General features: G+C 37.2%; 1 protein-coding gene across 2 annotated transcripts in view; it reads right to left on the minus strand.

Annotated features, from left to right (window-relative positions):
* Positions 1-23,013, minus strand: part of Mysm1 (Myb like, SWIRM and MPN domains 1) — a 52,380-nt gene that overhangs the window by 11,084 nt on the left and 18,283 nt on the right. The window contains exons 9-20 of one of the 2 annotated variants that reach the window (XR_004120913.1): positions 22,187-22,317; positions 20,806-20,909; positions 19,397-19,474; positions 16,898-16,986; positions 13,312-13,366; positions 12,942-12,992; positions 12,210-12,284; positions 11,524-11,712; positions 10,280-10,412; positions 7,557-7,662; positions 7,327-7,384; positions 6,209-6,377 (exon numbers count right to left, since the gene is read on the minus strand). Coding sequence is in view for 1 of the 2 variants with exons in the window: in XM_031377866.1 (XP_031233726.1) it covers positions 6,219-6,377; positions 7,327-7,384; positions 7,557-7,662; positions 10,280-10,412; positions 11,524-11,712; positions 12,210-12,284; positions 12,942-12,992; positions 13,312-13,366; positions 16,898-16,986; positions 19,397-19,474; positions 20,806-20,909; positions 22,187-22,317 (1,228 nt within the window). In the remaining variant the exon portion in view is untranslated. Of the gene's footprint in view, positions 1-1,378; positions 6,378-7,326; positions 7,385-7,556; positions 7,663-10,279; positions 10,413-11,523; positions 11,713-12,209; positions 12,285-12,941; positions 12,993-13,311; positions 13,367-16,897; positions 16,987-19,396; positions 19,475-20,805; positions 20,910-22,186; positions 22,318-23,013 lie in introns of those variants that run through there. The other variant, XM_031377866.1, reaches the window with a different exon arrangement.

Here is a 23,013-nt window from a genome sequence, read left to right on the forward strand (position 1 = left end):
AACTTCACCAAGACATTGAAAAATTTAAAAGGGTTAAAACTGTTGCCTTAGCAATCAGTAGGAATCTCTCCTGCAAGTACTGATAGGAGAGAAAACAATGCGAGTCAAACCAAACCAAACCAAACCAAACCCCTGTAGGAGAGACAAGGGAACAATGCGACTCTCCACTGTACACTAACAGATCCACTAGGACAGACTCTAGCACGGGATGCCATATACACACTTAATGAATGCACGGCCCTTCTAAGATCTCACATATCTGGCCAGCTAATGCTGAGCTACATCCCTAAGTGGGTGTTTTTAATGAGGATAATGTAAAGATATTACCTTACCTTATATAAAATGTATATTTTTTTTACATACTAGGAAAAAACTGGAACATTCAAAATCAGTTAAACCAATATTTATACTTTACACTGATTTTTTTTTTCTTCAGGTGAGAGTTTCACTTTCTACTTACTTGAAAAAATTTTAAAATGTTTTTTGTGCATGCACATATCAGCACTTGACAGGGTGCATGGAGGCCTGTGGGCAATGGCATGAGTTGGTTCTCTTTCCACCATGTGGCTCTTGGGTCACTAGCAGAAGCCTTTACCCACTACTTCACTGGCCTCTACTTTCTATTTTCTGTAACTTAAAATTTAATGGGCTGGTTGTGTGTTGCTTTCACAATTGCCATTTTCATATACCCTAGTCTCTAATCAAAATATTTTTCTAACATCCAATTCTGCTAAGGCCACTTCCAATATCACCTGATCAAATCCTGCCAGATATTTCTTCTAAAGGCACTGATTTCAAAGCTTCAAGTCCAGAGGATTCTCACCACCATTCTCTACCTCACACTTGTCTATTTTATATCCAACTGCAGCTTGTATTACATTTCTCTCTAATCAGATTCTTGTAGAGAGAAGGTACAGTTTGCTGATCTCTGTGTCCCTGACTGTGAGCAGTGTAAGAGATGTCCAACAAACCCTGGCTGGAACTAATGTGGCTGTGGCGTCTGAATGGTCCACATTTGAACACGTGGTCTCCGCTGGTGGACCTCCATTGGCGGTCTCCATTGGTGGACCTGTGTGGGAATGATTAGCAGGTAGGACCTTTTTTCCACAGCCTAAGCCATTCTCCTTCTCTGCTTTCTGCTTGGGGATAAGGTGTCTAAGCTTCCAGCTAGTGCTCCGATGCCACGCTTAACTGCTTGCTGCCATATTCCTTGACACGATGATCACGGATCCTCTGAGTCCAAGTGTGAACCCCAAATTAAATGTTCTCTTTTCTAAGTTGCCTTGGTCTGGTGTTTTGTTACAGCAATATAAAGGTAACTAAGATAGTGCCTTCTTTCTGTAATTCAATAGCATATTGCTAATAATTTACAAAGACATCAAAAACTACCCTTTTTATTTTCAAACTTTTGCTTACATTGAACTGACCGCATGTTTCTCCTTAGTTTTCACTACAAGATAATAAGTCAAAGCTTAAAATCGGTATTTTTAATATATCACAAGTAAGTATAGAAAGATGAGTTTATATTTTTGGAAAAATCTTTTACAATTTTACAGACACTGATATTTACAATATTCTTTAATGTAGATATATACAACATAACATTTAAATGTATAAAATAGTTTTAAGTCATTATATTGTTATAGAACACTGTAAGTGCATAGTGAAAAAATTCACAAAACTCAATATGGGAAAACAGCAACAAGTTCATAAACTTTCATGTAATATCTTATATACAGTACAACTGTACAAATCAACTCCAGTCTACACATTTAAAGGCAATATAAAAGACTCATCTACATAAATCATGCTGAAATCTAATTACAATTTTAGAACTCATACACTGAAGCAGACCATATTTTTGTTTTGTTTTATTGTTAAGATAGAGTCTTACTATGTAGCCCTGTTCCAGGCTAACTCTGAATCAGGCAGATCCCCCTGCCTCTGCTTCTGAGTTCTGGGATTAAAGGTGTGCACCACCATGCAGGTCTCAATTTTTTGATAATATATAAAACAGGAAATATGAACTATGAGAATGTATCTATCAAATTCTTGAAAAGCTACTAGGAAACCTTAGACATAACAAACGAGGTATTTTCCCTGGAACTCACATGAATATATGACAGAAACACCAAAGGACAAAAATAAAAGCTACCCAGATGCTGTGAATTAATTTCAGCTTTAAAGTTTAGTTTCATGTTTCATTTAGAACCTTTTAAGTTCCTCTTGGATGCTTTTATTTCCTCCTGATTTGGTGGGAGCAATAAGGGAATAAGGTATAAGAGATACCAGAAAATAAAGTTACAGGAAATGAAAGTATGCGTAAAACTTTTTCAGAAAAGGTCAGGAAATAATAATCTAAGGATACTCTGATTTTTCTGGACACATTATAAGATATATTGTCATAAGAGCATTATTAATAAATACAAAACTAGAGATGCAGTTCTAGAGATCAAGTTTCTTTGTTAAGTTTGCTAATGCTGATACAGAACATGTTCATCAAAATGTGTGTGCTTTTCTTGTGCTTCTGTGTAGGTGCTTTCCTCCATGACATGTCACGTGACACCAGATTAAGGACCTTGCTGGGAAGTAGATAAAGGGAAATTTGGGTAGCCACCTCTCCTACTGATAAGAAACCCACATGGGATGTCTGTTGATGAACTTCAAGTGTGTACACAAGCAGGTGGCACAGAATGGAGACAGAGCGGAGGGCATGCACATGTTCTATCAGCTTCTCCAGTACCTTCCTTCCGTCGGGACTCAGGGCAAAGGTAAACTAAAGAGCAGTAGGGCAGCTTAGGCTGGAATGCCGGGGCTGCCACCTTCTCTGTCCTGAGAAATGAAGAAGCTAAAGGTGCTTACAGTCTGCATGCTACGGACCTCACCCACCCAAGCCTGAGAAGAACATTCTGTGGAGAAGCCTGGGCCAATGCTAAACAATAAGACTGCAGGGATTTTTCTGAACGGCTCTGTTTATTTACTTTCAGTGAATGAGATAGAGTGCTTATACCTATGAGCTGTGAGAATGGATGAATAGATGGATATGAGGGTTGAGAGAAAAGGGAAGAAAGGTACCTCACCCTGTGTGGTAGGGCACCACCTGTAAAAGTAGGAAAAAATAAAAATTCCTATCTACTGATTTCTAACTACTGCATCCCCACCTCCCATGAATGATCTAAGCCACATTGAATTCTGGCTAGGATGGGAAAGAACGAAGTTCAGATGTGACAGGAGGAGCTGCAGTGCTTCTGGCTGGAGTGGCAATAAATAACTGAGTGGTGGTAAGGGATGGAGAATACTGTCTGCATTTTTCCAACAACCCTCTCAGAACATAGGCAGGTTAAAACATTCATCGGGTACAGTCTCAGATTCCCAGAATTTTGAAGGGTATGTAACAAATATTTCACTTAATTTTACTAGGAAAAATAATCCAAGTTTTAGATTAAAAGAATATTTTAATCCAAAATGTGAATACTGCCATGTTATACAAACACAATTATAAACTGTAATTTTAAATTCTATATGGAAGGAGTCAAAGTGAGCAAAAGCGCTTGGTGCTTAAAACCTCATGAGCATTGAGCAGGTGACCAAACCAACTCCAAGAATGGGAGTTCCTGGCCAATTAAAGGACTGGAGAAGAATGGCCAAGGTTAAACGATGGCCAGCGAGTTTTTACCTTACTGGTCTTGTTTCACTGATTTTGCTTTCTTGAGTATTAGTTTTGAAGAACAGTAAGTCTAATATAGGAGAAGTACTATTATTGTTTCCTTAGCCACGTCAGAATAAGAAACAAAATTTAAGCTCCAACAAAAACAGAACCTAGGATGAAGAGACTCAGGCATCTCTGATCCCTACTTCTGCAAACATTGTTGAGAAGGGCTTTTCTCTCCTCCCACCTCTCTCTCTCAACTTCTGTGTTACATGCCCCCTCAAGTCCCAGACTCATCTGTGTTTCTTTAAGGTCTTGGCTCCAACTAGTCTCGGGAGGCCAAGCTTGGCAGAGGGGCTACCTGCAGCTGCCAGAGCATGTAGACACTAGGACAAGAGAAAAGAAGGCAGCATAGAGAACAGATAGGAAACAAAAGTAGACAAGCAATAACTCTGAATGTTCTGAATTTATGCTGTTAAAAACTGGTTACGATTTTGATTCCTATGTAAAATATTTTCTCAACAGTAGGTTTAAGATATTTGCACTTTGTATATATTTCTCTGTATTTAAAAGTATTTTGTAAGATAAATTGCAAATATAATTTACAGTCAGAAATAATTGCTCAATAGTTGCTTAAAAACTTCTGTTGTCAAAGCCCTACACTCTGACTACTGGCATCTCTTGGGTTCTTAGAATGTTTAGCTCAGGGTAGTGAATATAGTTAACCACTGGCATGCGTAAAGTCCAGATTTGAAGAACTTTTTAAAATTCAACAACATTCTAGGAAAATAGCAATAAAGTTAATTATCATCCATTTCAGATCTGTTCCAACAGCCTATGAAGAGACAGGTGAAGAGGAAGAAAAACACAAAGGAATGAATTGCTACTGACTTTTGTAGCCTTCTGTGCTTGAAGAGACACCAAGTGATAGAATTCAGCTCTTTGAATCTCAATTGATGAATTTAGAGAGCTGAGCAGATTAGGTTGAGAGCTTAGGGTTCCTGATGTTTTGCTCTGGAGTCCTTATACTTCCAGATTTCAAGAGGATTTTACAAAGTATGTTTCATTGTTTGTATTAAATGTACAGAGGGAAATGGAAAAACTGCTAGTTTTCTTTTAAAACTACACATTAATTTTGGAACCACAGCATCTTAAAGTGAAGTTGTAACTTGAAGTTGCCTAACAAGTCAGCAGATAAATCAGGGCTGGACCAGCCTCAGCTACATAAAACAAACTTGGCCTAGAGAAAGCAAACTCCATTTCTTCAAATCACACATCCTAAATCAGATTCAGGCCATCTAGGATTGCAGCCACTCCATGCAGTGCTGCTTCCTCCTTTGGCTACAACTACAACAGAAAAAAAAAAAAAAAGAAAACTCTAAACTCGCATTCAGTTTCAATATAAAAAACTGTTAGCTGGGTGGTGGTGGCGCATGCCTTTAATCCCAGCACTTGGGAGACAGAAGCAGGTGGATTTCTGAGTTCAAGGCCAGCCTGGTCTACAGAGTGAGTTCCAGGACAGCCAGGGCTATACAGAGAAACCCTGTCTCAAAAAACCAAACCAAACCAAACCAAACCAAACAAACAAAAAAAACTGTCACCAATAAGAAGGCCTGGACAAGGGGCAACACCAGTTCTCCAGCTAGCAGAAATATTTGAATTTTACACAAAAAAGTTTACTTTTCATATTCAGAAAGTACATGAAACTGAGTTAAATTATGTAAAATACTAGATGGCATCTGTTTTTTCCTTTTACAACATCTGATTTAAGCTTGACTAATTTTTCTCTTTCTCCTGAGGGTAGGGAAAAATGCTAGGTTGAGGGCTACATTACAAAGTCTAGTTCAATGACATTTTGTCACATGCTATTGCAACTGGACAGAGCTGGAGCTAATGTTTTCCCTTGGGAAATTCATTTAAACATTAAACTTCTGAGGAGACTACCTTTGACTATCCTATAGTACAGTGTTCACAATAAGACTGAAGCAGACACCACTGACTGAAAATTGGTTCTCCTCCTCTTTGGTCTCCTGTCTGAACATTTCTAAGGATATTCCCCTTTTGCTGTGTTGGCACTTTAGAGTATGTTGTTAGATTTATTAGTCAGTAGTTCTTAAACATATTAACTTGTCCCACACCTAGGCTGCAACGTCCAAATAACACTAACACATGCACACACACACACACACACACACATACACACACACACACCTCACCACCAAAACACATTGGAAGAAACTAAGTATGTCTAATGAGATGGCAAAGTGAGAAACACACTCCTTCTGGGAAAAAGCAAGGCTTAGCCATCTTCCAGTTATCAAGTTGTACACTGCAAAGCAGACCAGAGCTCAAGCTTTCATGGCCCACTGCACAGCTTAATATAGGCAGGCCTCTACCACTCCTGATGACCACTATGAGAACAAGTGATCTCTCTTCCTTCTCACATTATTTATGTGGGAAAGTTTAGAGTTTTATGGATTAAAAGAAAAAAATACATAATTTATATTGCTTTAAAATCTCAATTATTTACAGTAGCATGCCAAGATTAGAACATCTTACTTTAAAATAATTACATGAACAATTCCTTTGTACTGTTCTCTTCTGCCAGTCCATTTTCTTCCTTGCTTTTGTAATTGGAAAGGAACAAATTTTCTATTTGAGTCAAGAATTCCTCAGCGATGAAGCAATTGGCTACTTTGCTTAGTGTTTTCCTTAGACATTCCAAAAGCTAGTAAAAAAAGAAAAATTTCATATTTAAATATTAAGAGAGCTTGCATAACTGTCACTATTTCTTTTTAAATCTCAGATTTCTTAATACTCAAATGAGAAAGACTGTCCTCACAAATCTCAGATGGGAGCACTGGGATCACTGTTGAAGGTAAACTTAGCTCCCTAACAACTCCACAGGAAATAAACCAGGTGCAAGGAACGCTCCTTAATTTGTACAAATCTGTGATTTTGTCCTTTTTGCAGTTACATTTACAGAGACAAATTATCTCTAAAGTTTTAAAAACAAACAATCAAGCACATTAAACTGTGGGCTTAGGGATGAAGCGCAGTGCCTAGACAGTATGCAAGGTTCAAATTGGAACCCTACCACAACCAAACGAACAAAAAGAGAACTAAGTACACAGTTCTTGGACAGTTTTCTGGGGGACGCATATATTATCTTTCAATAGTATATAGAAAAAAAGCAGTAAAAAGAACTTACTTTTAGGATTAAAATGACTAAAATAAAACAAACCAAAGATTTTAACAGTCTATTCATCTTAATCAAAAGTAGAAAAAAAATCCTAAACTTTTAGAATTTTCAAGTACAAAGTTAGAGTAAAATGACCATTTAAATTTAAATTACATTTATACTATATTTCTTAAAAACAACTGAGCATCACAGTTCAAAGGGAAACATGGTACTGATAAAGTTTAAAGAAAGATAAAAGGTTCTTCACTATACACAGTAATAACCTACTGAGAAACATATCAGTTAACACTAACAAATGCATCCTAAAAAAGAATTATTTCTATGTATATGCTTAGCCAATATAGCACACTAATTTTACAAAGTGAATCAATAATGGAAACATGGAAAATGTATCCATAAAACAGTGGAAAACACAGCAAGATGACCAGCTTTGGAATCTGAATAATGAAACCAATTAGAAATAAAGGCAACTTACTTTCTGCAGACAAGTTAGGTCAGAATCCCGGCGAAAGATTCTATCCATGGGGACGCTGCTATAGGAAGACATTTGAGAAGCAACTGATGAGATAAATATACAATTGGTTGTGTAATAAGCTATCATTAATTTCAGACATCAGTATTCTATTATTAATCTAGGCTTTGCTTTGTCTGATTCAAGAGGAAGACTGCCAATGTAGGGTGGGTATCACAAACCACAGCACATACCTGTTAGAAAGCCTGTATTTTTCGATTATCCATCTTGTCTTTTCAAACACTAATTCCCACTGAGGTTCTTCTAACATCTGTTGTACTTCAAATTTGTAAGGTAAACCTAGACAAGTTTAAAGAGACATTTTCATCAGCTGTTTCTCCAATCCCCTTCTGTGTTTTTAGATCGCAGCTTGGTGAGCATGCATCAAATGTTTACTGCTTGACTGTATTTGCCCCTCCAAGCATGTTTATGCTAAGCTATTACTAATAATGAAAAGTAAACAGTGCCGCTTTTCTGACAGGTCTGTAGAAAGGCATGACCTCTCAGTTATCTTCCAAGCCAAGGGATCTTCTGAGCAGTAGAGGGCACTGTCAGTACAACCTGGGACTGCTCTCATCTTTAGACCAATCATCAAGCCTATGACAAGGCTGCATCAGCAGGCTGCATTCCTATTTTAAAACTTAGAAAACTACCAGGCCTACTAGGAGGACAGTGGCACTTTCCCAATGGAACAAAGGCCAGCCTAACTATCGATATACAAAAAAGAGGAGTTTGGGAGCGAAAAGAAAAAGCAAGCCTAAGGATAACTAGAGCTCTTTTCGTTGCTCAGGTCTCTTCTCCTCTCTTTTCATCTTTCTCCTCCAACAACTGAAGAACAATGATATCGTGCATGCATCACTGAGCACGTCTGCTTTGGTGAGGACAGCACCTGGCATACCTGGACTGCCTACAGAATAGTTGCCAGCCAGTTATAGTTAATTACCTACTGAAACCCTGGTGCATGCTACAATCCTTGCAAGTACGGACTCTGAGAGCAAGGTAATTTTGTTCCCCATTAACAGAAGCACCAGAGGCAAATGAGTATAAGTCCAACAAAGGAAATGGTGAATGTCAGAGCCAGGATATAAAAATAGTTGAATAATTGAAAGTGGGAATAAATACTACAGGGTTCTGTAGGGCTGACAGAAAACATTACATGTATGGATAAACCGAACTTAACTATGTAGTATGATTAAGAAAAATTCTATTTAAAAAGGCACCTAAGTAAAAACTGCCTTTTATTCAGAATATTTTTATCCACCAAGGTATTAGAAAACTAATCACTAAATATATTTTGTAACTGATCAAAGTTCAGAAAATGCTTAGCTTTAGAGACATTCTAAAGTATACCCTGGATTAGAAGTAGGAAAGTGCAGTCATCTCTAAGCTTCTAGACAACCTCAACTCTGGGGCCAGATGGGTTCCAAATAATGCAAAGGAAATAACTTGAAGATCACAGCCTGAGTTATATTCTAAATAAAATAGTGGTTTGTATATTTTGTCTATTACTTTCGTTGCTTCATTATTAATCCATTTTGGCCAGAAGCAGAATTACATACATTTTAAATTATTAAATTATAGTATTTAAATGTAAAGTCACATGTACCCAATATCAACTAACTGTATTAGAAATGACTAGAATAGAGAGGATCATGATCAAAATTCACAAGACTGAGATGCAACTTAAAGAAAAGGCAAGTTTACTGTGATGCTTTCTTTTATAACTTTTATAAATTTGAGTTAAGTTGAAAAATTATGTGTATTATGTGTTGTACTCAGTAGGGCATTCTGGATTACTATTGATAAAATTCTTCAATAAAATTCAGTGCTGATTAGTTGGTACTAGGAATACAAAAACAATAAATAAGTTGCATTAAGAGACAAAGGCAGAAAACAATGCAGATTTATATATAAAAAAGATATATTAGCAGTCAACAGGATTGAAAAGACTTTATTAATATTAAGCACAGGACATTAAAGAAGATTAAGGATAAAAAGAAATTATATTCAGCAAACATTCATTTAGAATCTGCTGTATACCAGGTTCTATGCTAGACACTGGATAGAAAAGCAAGTATAGTACAGCATGTAGTGACAAAGATGTCCTGATTCAATGGGATGGGAACATTGCAAGTACCTATCACACACAACTACACACAGAGAAACCTGAGTCTCCAACTCCTTCCTTCCCATCAAAGTTCCCTCCCTGCCTTTCTTAGTCTGTTGTATTAACTCCTATGTAGACAGAGCTGACCGGGACAACCACAAGGAGACATAGAGGAGACATACATCCCAGAGAAACCAAGTTGGGTAATAGGCTATATCAAACTAATTCTTTTTTTTTTTTTTCCCATGAGTAAGAGGTTTAATTGAGAGGGAGAGAGGGGGTAGTGGCGTGGAAAGAGAGGAAGGGGAGAGAGAGCTAATTCTTTCTTAAGACAGATGGGACTTAGGAAATATGAAGTCAGTCAGGTCTGTCTTTGGGAAGCCTAATATCCTGGGAGGTGATAGAAAGCTGGGGTTATGGTTTTGTTTATTCTTCATTTACATGGCACAGCAGGGAAAGCAAGATTGCATTTGTGAAAATATTTTCATGATATGAGAACTATGTTTTATGTACTAAAGTGTCTCCAGTGCCTCGTATATATACACTGCTTATGCATGCAATGTTCACAGTGCCCAGAATGTACAGCCTGAGCAACACAGTGCTCAGTATATACACTACCTGTTCTACACTTTTTCCTTTTATTTAAGGCCATGGTAACACTAGGATGAAAGGAAAGAGGCTGATTTAACTAGGTGGCATCCATCAAGTCCTTAGTTGATTCACAATCTATCTCATTAACTAGTTTTACAGTTCTAAGTTCTTTCATTTGAGGACAGAGATAGCAAGAACTTATTATTGTTGACAACTTACGGTAGGTACCATCAGGGCTAAGTTCTTCACTTATAACCAAGCAGGTAATCTGGGAATATGGTAAAGGATTACTTCGATTATATGGACTAACAATCATCCCAATGAATTTTGCTCCTCCTCTGGAGAAGTAACTCTGCAATGGTAAGAAAAGTAAAATTAATTTCAACTATCAATGCTCTACACAGCTAACTGGAGAAAAGAAAACAAAAAAGGGCCCCACCTAAACAGCAGCAACGCAATGAAATGTCTTAAGTACTATTTTCAGGCCCAAAGTCTTTGCTTTTCATCAGAAATGACCCTTAAAAACTACATGCAGCATGGCTTCAGGGGATGGCTTAGTAGGTAATAGTAGTTGCTATGCAAGCAGGAGGAGCAGGACTCACCTATGCAGAATGCACATAATAAACCTGGTGTAAGAGTTACATGCACATGTAACCTGTGGCCTTAGTGCTGGGGACGGGGAGGGAGGTGGGGAGACAGGGCTCTGCTGAGTACCAGCCTGGCTACAGACAGGTTCAATGAGAAATCCCATCTCAAGGGAATAAAATGGAAAGTGACAGGACACTGAATGCTCTCCTCTGACTCATGTGCAAGCACAGAGAAGTGTGCACTTCACCAAACACACATACATTCAAAGTTAAAAACAAAAGGCAGCAAAAGGTCTCACATATATTAGTGAGGTATGCTGGTATGTATCTATCGCAGTACTCAAGAGGCCAAGAAAGAATGAAGAATTACCACATGTTCCAGACTAGCGAAGGGCCACAGATTGTCAAACAAAATGAAACAAATACTACAAATGTGTTTCACATACTATAATGTGAAATCATTTGACTATAATTCTTATTAACATGGCAATAACTTAGAAAATAGCTACCTACATAGAAAATACACATTAAACATAAAATTGAATAAAAATAAAACTTTTTCCCCCCAAGAGAGGTACCAATGCTTTCAGCTACTACAGTTACAAGTCCTGTCCTACTGCATACTGTCAGGTTTCAAGGGCTCTAGAAGTCTGTCTAAACCAAAACAGCAACAACAACAAAAAAGCTTATACTCACCTGCTGACCTTCCAAATGCTTACTAATGTAATTTCATGGAAAAAAGCAAATTATTTCAAAACTGCAAATGCAAAGAATGTTAGAATTGTAAAGCTAAAAATAATAATGTTATTCCATAGGAATCAATAAGAGGATGTGTAATAACTTACAAATTGTAGGTATGTAACACTACAAACACACCTGGTATTTGGCTTGTGTGTCAATATCTCGTAGAGATGGATTAGGATCAAATGCAGGATGAGAATGGTACCACCCAATAACACTGTAGCCTCTAAGAGCCAAGGCTTCTGAGGCCTGGGTTTGTGATACAGGATCCATCTCACACTGAAGTCCTGTACTCAGACTGTTACATGGTTCTGCCGCACAGACCTGTAAAAGATTGTTCTTGCACAATTATAGTGAAATCAATTGTATTACTTGCCAAATAAATTAAACTCCAAAAGTGTGACTGTAGGCTAGGAATTAGCTAGCACTTTCTAATTTAAAAGGCATTATAATGGTTAGTTTTCCAGGTGCACCATAATGCCTAACTGTTGCATTTTCAACAATTCCTATTACATATGAAAATAATTTCAGCAGAATGATGAATACCAGTTTTTACCCATAAGACTAGCATACATTCCTGCCCTTACTTGTAGCTTTTCCCTACAAGGTATTGTGTAGCTAAGGCTGGCAGAATCCTTTCCCTCTTGATAAAAAACAGATGCTCAGTATATGGAATGCTAAGTCATTCCTGAATATTTAACTTTCTATACTTGCATACTCTCACACGCAAAGATATAAAACATTTTCATTATATTTTCTGAATCTTATAAAATATTTGGTATAGCAGCTGGTAATTGAAATGTTTTAAAAAGAAGACTTACTTCAAGGATCTTATCAGCCTCTGAGTATCTTCCTCCTAAAAGCCCAATCACCTCTGCCATAGACACGTGGGCATGCTAAAGGAAACATGAGGGCAGGCTTAGACCACATCCAGAAACACAGCTTCTAAGTCACAATCTGCCTCACTATCATGGAACAATACTGTCAGTGCAGTGACTATAGTGCTCTGAAGGAGAGGTACTGCAGGGAGCCGCAGTGAGTATAGACTTCAGGCCCTTCCTGTAGCCTAAGAGGCTTGGAACTACATACAAGAAGATAGAGCCTGTTTACGTAAAAAGAAAGACACCATCTTGCACTCTAGGGACACAAGTAAGTCATTATAGAACTCCTGTAGAAAACCAACAGTAGCACACACAATCGGTAGAGATGTCTGTCTGCAGGTACTGAATACAAACAAGGGGCCTCTACATTTTAGACATGGTGGAGTTTTGGTCATCTACTGGATGGCAGACATTAGTTATTACAAAATGGTAAGTGGTTAATAATGGTAGTCAGTTGGCAAAAATCACATCAATTCATTTTTTTTCTAAACTATGGAAACATGCAATTATCTAGCCTTTCTTCAAAAGAAAATGTCAATTGCTTGTAAAGAGAATAGTTAAAATCTGAAATATATGTCTTCTACTTTCTCTTAGGTGTACAAAACAACAACAACAAAAAAAAACCCACAAACAAAAATCAGAAATAAGTAAAGCACAATAGGTTATCCTTACCAAGTTCATTATTAAAAGTGCTTCTGAAGCTACTTTCACCTGAAATGGCTCCTGAAATATAAAAAGAAGAGAAGGAAAGCATAAAAAGAGAGACTCTCTTCTGGCTGATAGGAATATCCATCTTTTCTCCTTACTTACCCCACCAAGGTCTCACCATTCATCAAAGTCCAATGCAAACTAGATTTTAAAACACCTAAGCTTCCAAGGCCAGCAGCAAATGCCTCTCTTTCCTCCCACTTTCTGCTGACTCACTTACCAGATCCTTACTTTACCCTGCCATGTCCAACTCTTTCATACACATGCCTCACACACACAGATAAAGGGTATTTCCCATCCAGTTGGAGCATTATTTATGAGCAGTTATAAGTACCTGCTTTTCTTCACTGAAAAAATTACAAGGTATCAGTTGGAAAGGATCAAGTGAGCTGAAAGAGAAAAAAAAATAATATAGTCTCAAGGAGACCAAAATAAGTATTAATCACTAATTTGAAAAGTTAGCAATAATATAAATACAAACTTTTGCCTGAAGGAAAAAATATTAGACCGGGAGAATCCCTTATAAGGAGTCACACATGCTTTTAGATCTGACAGAAAGCAGGAAATTCACTTTTTTTAGCAACCAAAGGTTCATGATAGACAGACACAGCTCTTAGCTGACAAGAGATAATAACACTGAAGTGAAACAACTATTTCCCTGGCATGAGACCCAACAGAAAGTTCAAGTAAGAAGTTTCTCATAAAAGCTGGCCAGGTTGAATGTTATGATGCATGCCTTTAATCCCACTATTCAGGAGGCAGAGGCTAGCCTGGTCTACACAATGAGCTTCTAGGCCAACTAGAGATAGGTATTGAGACTGTCTCAAAAGAAAGACATGCATACACCAACACTATCATACGAGACCCACTACAATGGAAATTCAATAAACACTGTTTAAATTACAGAGTAACAAGTCTGCTAAATAAATTAGTGTAAACAGAAAGCCCTATATTATTTCAAACTGTAAAGAAATGGAGTGGAGAATCTAAGCAAGGGTAGATTTAAAAGCATGTGTGGAACCAGAAAGAAACACTAAGAAAGGTTTGACTATTACAAATTAAGTTTTAAGGAAAATAGCAGAACAATTTTTAAAGTTTATTAATCCTTTAGATTTATAAAATTTTACTTTATGTGTATCAGTATTTTGCCTGAACACAGGTATATAAGTTTGTATGTGCCTGGTGTCCATAACAGTCTTAAGAGAATGTCAGATTCCCTGAAGCTGGAGTAATGGACAGTTGTGAGCCATGGAGGTGCTGGGAACTGAACCTTATTTCCAGGTATCGAAACAATGTTTATAGAAAGAAAATCAATCAGAAATATTTCTATTAAGACAACTTGGAGTAGCATATTGAATTCCCAACTGAAAACAGAGTTTGTGAGGGTACTTTGTTTTATTAGGCTTGGGCCCCAGGGCCCAAAACATGCACAAATTTAAAAAATGAATAAAGATCTTTAAATTAATTTAAAAGTGGGTGAGATGGGACATGCTTGTAATCCTAGCATTTGGGAGGCAGAAACAGGAAGATCAGTAGTTTAAGGTTATCCTCAGCTACGTATCAAACTTAGGGCCACTTTGGAACATATCAGATCCTGTATAAAAACCAATAATACAAAATGATAGCCCCTCCCCCAAGGTTTATGGGCTGAAGAAATGGCTTGGTGGTTAAGAGGACTAGACGTTCTTCCAGAAGACCAAGGTCTGATTGTTAGTGCCCACATGGTCCCTCACAACCATCCTAACTTCAGTTCCAGGTATCCAGCATATTCTTATAGCTGCCAACGCTATCTATCAGGCATGCACTTACTTACACATATGTAGGTCAAACAGCCATACACATAAAAATAAATAAACCCAAACAAAAAGTAACAATGCAGACTGAGACAGAGTGGGAATGTATAAATGTTGAAGAGCGAATAGACTGAAGAATATCTCTGAATTTAACCTGCACAGATAGGAGCAGGCTGTTGTTTCCTGAAGGGCTGAGGAAGATGGAGAATCAGAGAGCTAGAGAGACACTTAATGGACAGAACACAAAAGTAGATACTGGAAACAGAGGCATTAGATACTGAATACCAGTCAAAGTCAAGAAACGCAAAGGCGACTAATATTAATGGGTCATGAAAAATAAACATTACAAGTAAAGTACACAAACATTTTTGGTGGGAATGCTCTATTATAAACGAGACACTACAAATTTTAAATCTGATTTTTAAGCAAGATATATATGATTTGTGTATGCAACTTTGTTAAAGTATATTAGATGTCTAAACAATGATTTCCAAGGCTTATTCCAGCAGACCTTTTTATTTGGTGATCAATAGGAGAAACAGCACTTTTATTGAAATGCTAACTTGCTAAATCAATCAATCAATCAATCAATCAGCCAATCAACCAATCAGTCAATCAGTCAATGCTAAAAGCACAAAGCTGAGAAAACCATGCATCGATTTAAAAGGTTCCTGGCAACACAAAATAATTTAAAAATCACAATAAATCTAAGTCTCATATTTAGATCCAGAATATTAAATGTCTAAATATTGGAAGGAGTCTAGGCTTATTAAAAAAATTTTTTTTTTTTTTTTTAAATAGTCAATCCATGTTGCCCACAGGGTAAGGCTAAATTTAAATTTCCCTTTTGGAGAGGTAACAGAATTATAGTACCAGATCTAAGGACTCCTGGGCCTTTCTAGGCCTGGGTTTAGATCACAATTTCTATACTAAGCAACATGACCAAATATAATATATCTCTTTGCCACTCCATTATCTTATAGGTAAATGGGTGTGACACTAACGCTGCAAAGTCTGTCAAGGGATTAACAGTGTTCACATAAAGACCTTAAATACAGAAAGCAGTGATAGCTGCTTTAATTAATTTATAAATGAGGACCCAAGCTCTGCCAAGGAGACATAACTGTAACAGTGTTTCTTTTTTTTTTTTTTGGTTTTTCGAGACAGGGTTTCTCTGTGTAGCCCTGGCTGTCCTGGAACTCACTCTGTAGACCAGGCTGGCCTCGAACTCAGAAATCCACCTGCCTCTGCCTCCCAAGTGCTGGGATTATAGGCGTGCGCCACCACCGCCCAGCCGCAACAGCATTTCTTAACATCTTGCTTTGAAAAGTGAAACACCAAAACTAAAGTTCTATTTAATGGGGCATCTGCGGAAGTAAGAGGCATAGAAAAATTAAGGAACTCAATTTACTAAGACAATATTGCAAATTATAAATTTCAGCTTACTGTATCACATTAAAAACAACAAACTCCACAACAACTTGTCAAAATTCAACCAGAAAATGAGACTACTGACCATGTCTAGGGTTGAATGACTCCTATTATACATAGGCCCCCTAGGCAATAATCCCCAACACTCAATGTGCCACAACTTTGAAAAACTAGCTCAAAATTTCCCAAAGTATTAATTCGTGAAATAAAATAATTTTTAAAAAAATTCCAAAATGTAATCAGCAAGGCTAAGAGAATGGTCTAGAGGTTAAGTGCTTGTCTTGTAAACAAGAGAGCTTGAGTTTGGAGTCCCAGAAACCCATGCAAATGCTGGGTGAGCATAGTAGCTCACCTGTAATTCCAATCAAGCTGACTAGCAAGATTAACAACACAGGAAAGCTGTGGTTTTGATAGAGAACATGCCTCAATAAATAAGGTGTAAAAATAATAGAGGATGTCCTTGACATCAACCTCAGGCTCACAAATGCATACAGAGACATGAACACGTGCACGTGTGCGTGTACACACACACACACACACACACACACACACACACGCACGTGAAAAAAAAATCAAACTATTTTCCTGGATACAACTTGTGAGAAGTATCTAATGCAACTACTGGACATTTTTACATGTACTTTCTAACCATGTGTGATAAGTTAAGAAAACACATTATATAACATAACATTGTACCTTTTTGGAAGTTTTGAAGCTTTTGAAAATTTAATAGGTTTGCACTTTTCCTCTTCTTCTCTTCTTGCTAGCTCTTCCACAGACAGATGCTAAAACAGCCAATCAAAGGGTTTATCAGCTACTCAGGCAGAATAAATATAACAGTTAAGGACACGTGAGAACAAGACCAACCAAGTTGGTATACATTGTTTCCTTGTTACTAATAAATTTTGGACAGTAACTTTTTTTTTTTTTAAGATTTATTTATTATTATAAATGAGTACACTGTAGCTGTCTTCAGACACCAGAAGAGGGCATCAGATTTCATTATGGGTGGTTGTGAGCCACCATGTGGTTGCTGGGATTTGAACTCAGGACCTTCGGAAGAGCAGACGGTGCTCTTACCTGCTGAGCCATCTCACCAGCCCAGGACAATAACTTCTAAAATTATCAAATTATATAGCCCCAACAAAAGGAAAATTTGCTTCTTCTGACTTGCTCCTTTCAATCAATGGTAGCAGTAGTAAAGTTTCAAAAACCTTCAAGCCTATCATTTCTCATTTCTAGTTTCCAGGGGCCAGGTGGCTGAATTTTCTTTCACAACTCAGATATCACAGTGTGATAATCAAGAATGTGTGATAATCAAGCAAGGGATAAGGAGGCAGCTCCGTGGTGAAACATGCCCAGCATAAACGAGGCCCTAGTTTGCTCTCTGGCACCATGGACTGGGGTCCTCAACATCATAAAATTCTGGAGTAGAAATGTACAGCTCTACTACATCATTAGCAGAGAGACTGTCACCAAGCTCTGGAACCTTCATGCCTCAGTTTCCACATCTTTATGAAGCAAATAATAACAGCAGTAATAATAGTGTCATGGTGTGCTATGAAGTTAAATGTTAATGTTCATAATCTAGTCACCCTTACACTGTAATTATATAAACTATGCACCTTTCCCAGAATATTAGTACTTTCCTGTACTGTACCTTTGCTTGTGCAACTCCCTCAGCCTAGAATGCTTCCATCTACATTTTGAGATGATTCTCCCCCTGATCCTTTGGTTCAAACATCTCACTTTTTGTGAACTCTTTCCTCACCACACTCTTTGGGAGTACCTCATACCCTTAGACCAACCTTATGGGAAAGAACCGTTTGTTACTTATTATTATGCCAACAAAAGTCCAGGTGTAAGGTTCGGGGCAGGTAGAGCATGAGAAGGTAACATTTCTGAATATCTCGTCTGAGTGGCTTTACTGAATGTCTAATACTAGGATCTTAACATATTTCATCTCAGTTCTTTTAAAATCCTTTCGCAGGGCTATCATCCTTACTTCATAAATTAAAATTTAAGATTTAGTACAGTTAAGTAGCTACTTGAGATAACAAAGCTAATAAATACTTTCTTTCCACTTTACTACACTAATTATTTACAACAAATTTTCTATGTGAACACGTGTGTGCATGTGTATATACGTACAATATTTGTTGCTTATGTTTCCTATCAGGATCTCAACTTATATTAATAGAAATAACAACTGAATATATATAATTCAATATGTATAATGTTTAGAGCAGTGTTTTAATTAGTTATCAAATATCTTTCAAAATAATATCATTTAATGAAATGTAAAGAGCACACCAACTGCTCAATCTGTTACATCTTTGTAGGGAATTTCCCCTAGCTATCTGACTGGCCATAAAGCTGACAGGAAGCCAATCACTGGGCGAAGATATGGAGGCAGGATCTTCTGGGCAGAACAGGAAGAGAAGAGGAGAAGAACATGATCAGAATAGAGGGAGACAGAGGCAGAGAGGCAGAGAGGGAGAGGGAGAGGGAGAGGGAGAGGGAGAGGGAGGGGGAGAGGGAGGGGGAGGGGGAGAAGGAGAGGGAGAGGGAGAAGATAGAACCAGAAGAAGAACATGGAGCTGACCCACGTGGTCTGGAGAAGCCACAGCAGCTAGAGATATCATAGATGGCAATAAGCAGTGTAGGGTACATTTGCCAAATCTAGGTGTGCAGCTTGTATTTATATCAATTGAGTTTTTTGTTCTTTGCACAGGCATTTTGGGGTTGGATATTTATTTTTATAAATCTGGCTGGTTATTACAATTCTCTAGTGTTGTCATTTTATGGGGCTAAGGGAAGAGCAAGCTGTAGCTGGCTTTCTGCAGGCTAGCCACAGGAACCATGGTGGCGAGTGAGACCGCCATTGCCTATTGCTGGTGCTTAGCCTCCGGTGCTTAGCCAGTTTATCATAGTTTTTTGTTGTTGCTGTTTTTTTTTTTTTTAATAACTACACACCTTGACTTAAGAGACAACAATGTGGAGATTGAGAATCAAAATTCTCAGCACAAGTCAGACTTCTAATTAACTATACCATGTGCCTCTGGTTTGGTTAATGGTAATTTTTCAATAAACCAATTAACATAGGAAAGATCATATACACAGTAACAATGAAATCAGCATTATATAGGAATTAAAATAATGAAAACAAGGTTTCATAGATGAAACACAAATTACCTCAAACGTTTGCCCTTCTAAGTCTTTTGCATCACACCAGTTTCCCCATGGATCTCGGACCCTACGTCTCCTCGTTCGCTACATTAAGATCAAAAATAAAGGCAAATGTAATAAAACTAGCCTGGCAAAATCTTTAACACATAAACACACAAAATCTAAATAATAACTACTTAAATACTTTAATGTCTGATCATCGATTCAATAAACTGTATTCTATTGCCCATATGTAACAGTGAGTTCTCTGCTTAGATGCTCAACCAAATCCTTGTGAGCACTAACAGCAGCTGGCAAGGCAAGACCTAGGTGGCGGCATCAATGGACGCTTTAAAAAGCATGGCACTAATAATTCTCAACATTTAATTTGATTTCTTTCTTTACTTTCCATATTACTTAGGAGCTAAAACACCAAGATAAAAATATGTTAAGACCACAAAGAACAAAGAAGATGGATTTGCTTCTATTTATCTGTAGTAGAAAAGAACATATAGCAAAAGGTGTAGTGAAAATAGAAAAACAACAACAAGAAAAGATTATCCCAGCTTTAGAAAGGTCAGTGTCAAATTAATACAAACATTGAAAAAACACAAAATGTGTTTACTACATCGCACCTGAGGTGTGTAAAATGGACCAGCTTCCAAAGAGAGGTGTGTAACTTGCATGATCCAAAGAGCCATTTGAAAACAACCTTTCTTAAGACAGTAAATTCAGGCAGAAATTGTTCACAGCCAAAATAATCTGTCACCAATTTAATGTGAAACTAATGAGATCTTACTGTGACTGGCTTACAGGAAACTTGCTGGATAACTGTTATTTTGTTTTTGAGGTATGGTCTCACTGTGGAGATCAGGTTGCCCTTGAAATCACAGAAATCTGCCTGCCTTTCCCTTTAGAATGCTGAGATTAAATGCACATGCCACCATACCCAGCTAGTGTGTATGATGCTGTACTTTTTTTATTTTTATGTTTTCTTAATGTTTAGGGTTTACCTACATGTATGTCTATGCACTACAGACATGCCTGATGCGCAGGAAGCCAGAAGAACATGGTAGAGCCTCTGCAACTGGAGTTACAAATACTTGTAACCTCCATCATGTGGGTGCTGAACCAAACTTGGGTCTTCTGCAAGAGGAACAAGTGCTCTTAACCACTGTGCCTCCTCTGTAGCACCTGACATGTTAGGTTTATAAATCAAAACAAAGTAGCCCAAGACCACTTTAGTAAAACATGTTTTTATATACTTTGCCAGTTTATCTGAAGGGTTTCCTAGTTTGTTTGGTTTCTGTCTCATATACAATTAAATGGGTAAGGTGAAACACAGGAGAAAACATGTTCTTCCACTCTGACCATTTAAATTCCACAGACTACTCAATTTGATTATCATAGACTCCACTCAATGAGCAGATGCTTACCATAGACTGTAGGCGCCAAGCAAGCTGGTATGCTGCTTCTGCATCTTTTCTGTCGGTCATTCGTACTTTATCAACTGGTTGTGGCCTGTTATATACTGCCTGCTCTATTGGAATTCAGGAAAGATAAAACAATCTATTATTCTGTACAATCTGCTAACTAGTAAGACATACTATACTGACTACAGCTGAACCCCCATGATTCTTATCCCACAATCATAGATTTGATGAGCCTTTTAGTTCTTAAATAGTGCTGTTATGCTCAATGAAAGCAATTACCTAAAACATAAGTAATGTGTATACCTTCTGGTTAAATGAGCACCTAGCTCATTTTGCTAACTTTGGCAGTTTAATACAGAAAAACAGTATGTCATTTCTTTGTGGCTGCACCTAAAATAACTTAGTTTCCTAAAATAATAGTCTCTACACAGAGCTTTGGGCACAAAAGCCACCTACATGAAAGAGTAACCCTAAGGTAGACTGTGCATTCTTAACCCACAAAACCGAAATCATCTCTCAGACTTTCTGGTTAGCTCTCTTAGCTCACCTCCAAAACCAGGGGAGGGAAGGCTCTGGTTCCTTATTACAACCTCTGCCTGTTACCATCAGCTTTTTTCAGAACTTTGTCATGTAAATTCAATGATAGGGTAGAATTCACTTTGACATATGTATACTTATCAACTTTGAATCAGAAAAATCAAGAATGATAGACTTTCACTAAATAAAACAATAGTGTGCGTGTGGGTACACATGTGTAGATAGGTACATGCATGTCAAAGTCATAAGACAACTTTTGGGAATTGGTTCTCTTCTACCAAGTAGATCCCAGTGATGATCAAACTCAAGTCCCAGGCTCAGTCCAGGCTCATTAAAATAATTTGTGTTTTTATTATAATTAAATATACAGGTTCTAGAAGGAATACAGTATAGGATGAGTAATCCTTATTCAAAATATATTAGAACAGATATACTCCAAATGTCAGACTTTGTTGGATCTTGGAATATGTGCAAAAAAAGTTCCCAACATCTAAATTTTTTTAACAGTTATACTTGTCTCAACCCGTATTTTTAAAGTAAACAGGCTATTCTTAGATTTCTCATGAAGTTATTTACTTTTACTTGACAAAGAATTTATTTGATGAATTATTTCTATTATGGAGATAAAACACTTTCCTTTAAAATTGTATCTTCAAAGGGAACCAGTTTAATTAGCAGAAATTTCTTTAACATCAAAACCTTAATGATACACTTAATTTATAAATGTTATACTCTCTCTGAATTCCATATACTTAAATCCACTTGAATTTGAACCATCATAAAAATTAATGGGTGCTATAAGGATAAAAATGCCAAGTAAAAGATGTTGTTGGGTTTTTATTTTTACCACATCCAAAATTGATTGCTCCTATCAACTCGAGGTATGTATGAATCCGTCCAATACAATTAACATCCCCACAGTTCTTCAGGCCAGGACGTACTGAGGTCTTATTTAAGTATTTCGGTTTGCATATTTCCCTAATTAAGAGATGGAAGTAGAATTATTTTGGATGAATAGACATTTTAAAAAGGATTTCTGGGGAAAACTTTTAATATATGAAATATACTAAAATTTTTACCTTCACTCAACACCTAACTGTGTAACAAAAAAAATACCCAAGTGTCCTTTTTTTCACATGTAAAATATCTTTAAAGGATTCGACAACTTACAAGTATTTGTAAGAATGATTGTGTTACAAGTATTCTTCCCCCAATACTAAGCTCCACAGATCTCAGGTATCCCCAAACCTTGAAGTTAGAAGCTTATTTTGTACAGAACCAATTCACATCTACATCAGTGAATAAAAGAGCACTTTGGGAATTTAAGGAGACTTAGTACTGAGACATCCCCCTACTATTCCGTTTTTTACAGTAGTGGCCTCATGCTAACACTGAGTTATACTCTCAGTCCCAAGGTTTTCCCAGCTTTGCCAATGCTGTTAATTATTAGCTCTCTCAAAAAATACCTAAGTATTATATATTTATTTTTAATTGTAAAAACTTACTCTACAAAGGAAAACAAATGACATATTCTAGGGAATTCCAAAGGAAATCAAGAAACTCCCAATTAAATTAAAGATTCATACAATAACCTTTTCACTTAATGTACTCTGAACAGGAACAGAGAACTTTACAATAGTAGAAATCAATTACTGATCAGCCAAATGCTGCACT

The sequence above is a fragment of the Mastomys coucha genome, unplaced genomic scaffold (assembly GCF_008632895.1).
Source record: "Mastomys coucha isolate ucsf_1 unplaced genomic scaffold, UCSF_Mcou_1 pScaffold18, whole genome shotgun sequence".
Classification (NCBI taxonomy): Eukaryota; Metazoa; Chordata; class Mammalia; order Rodentia; family Muridae; genus Mastomys; species Mastomys coucha.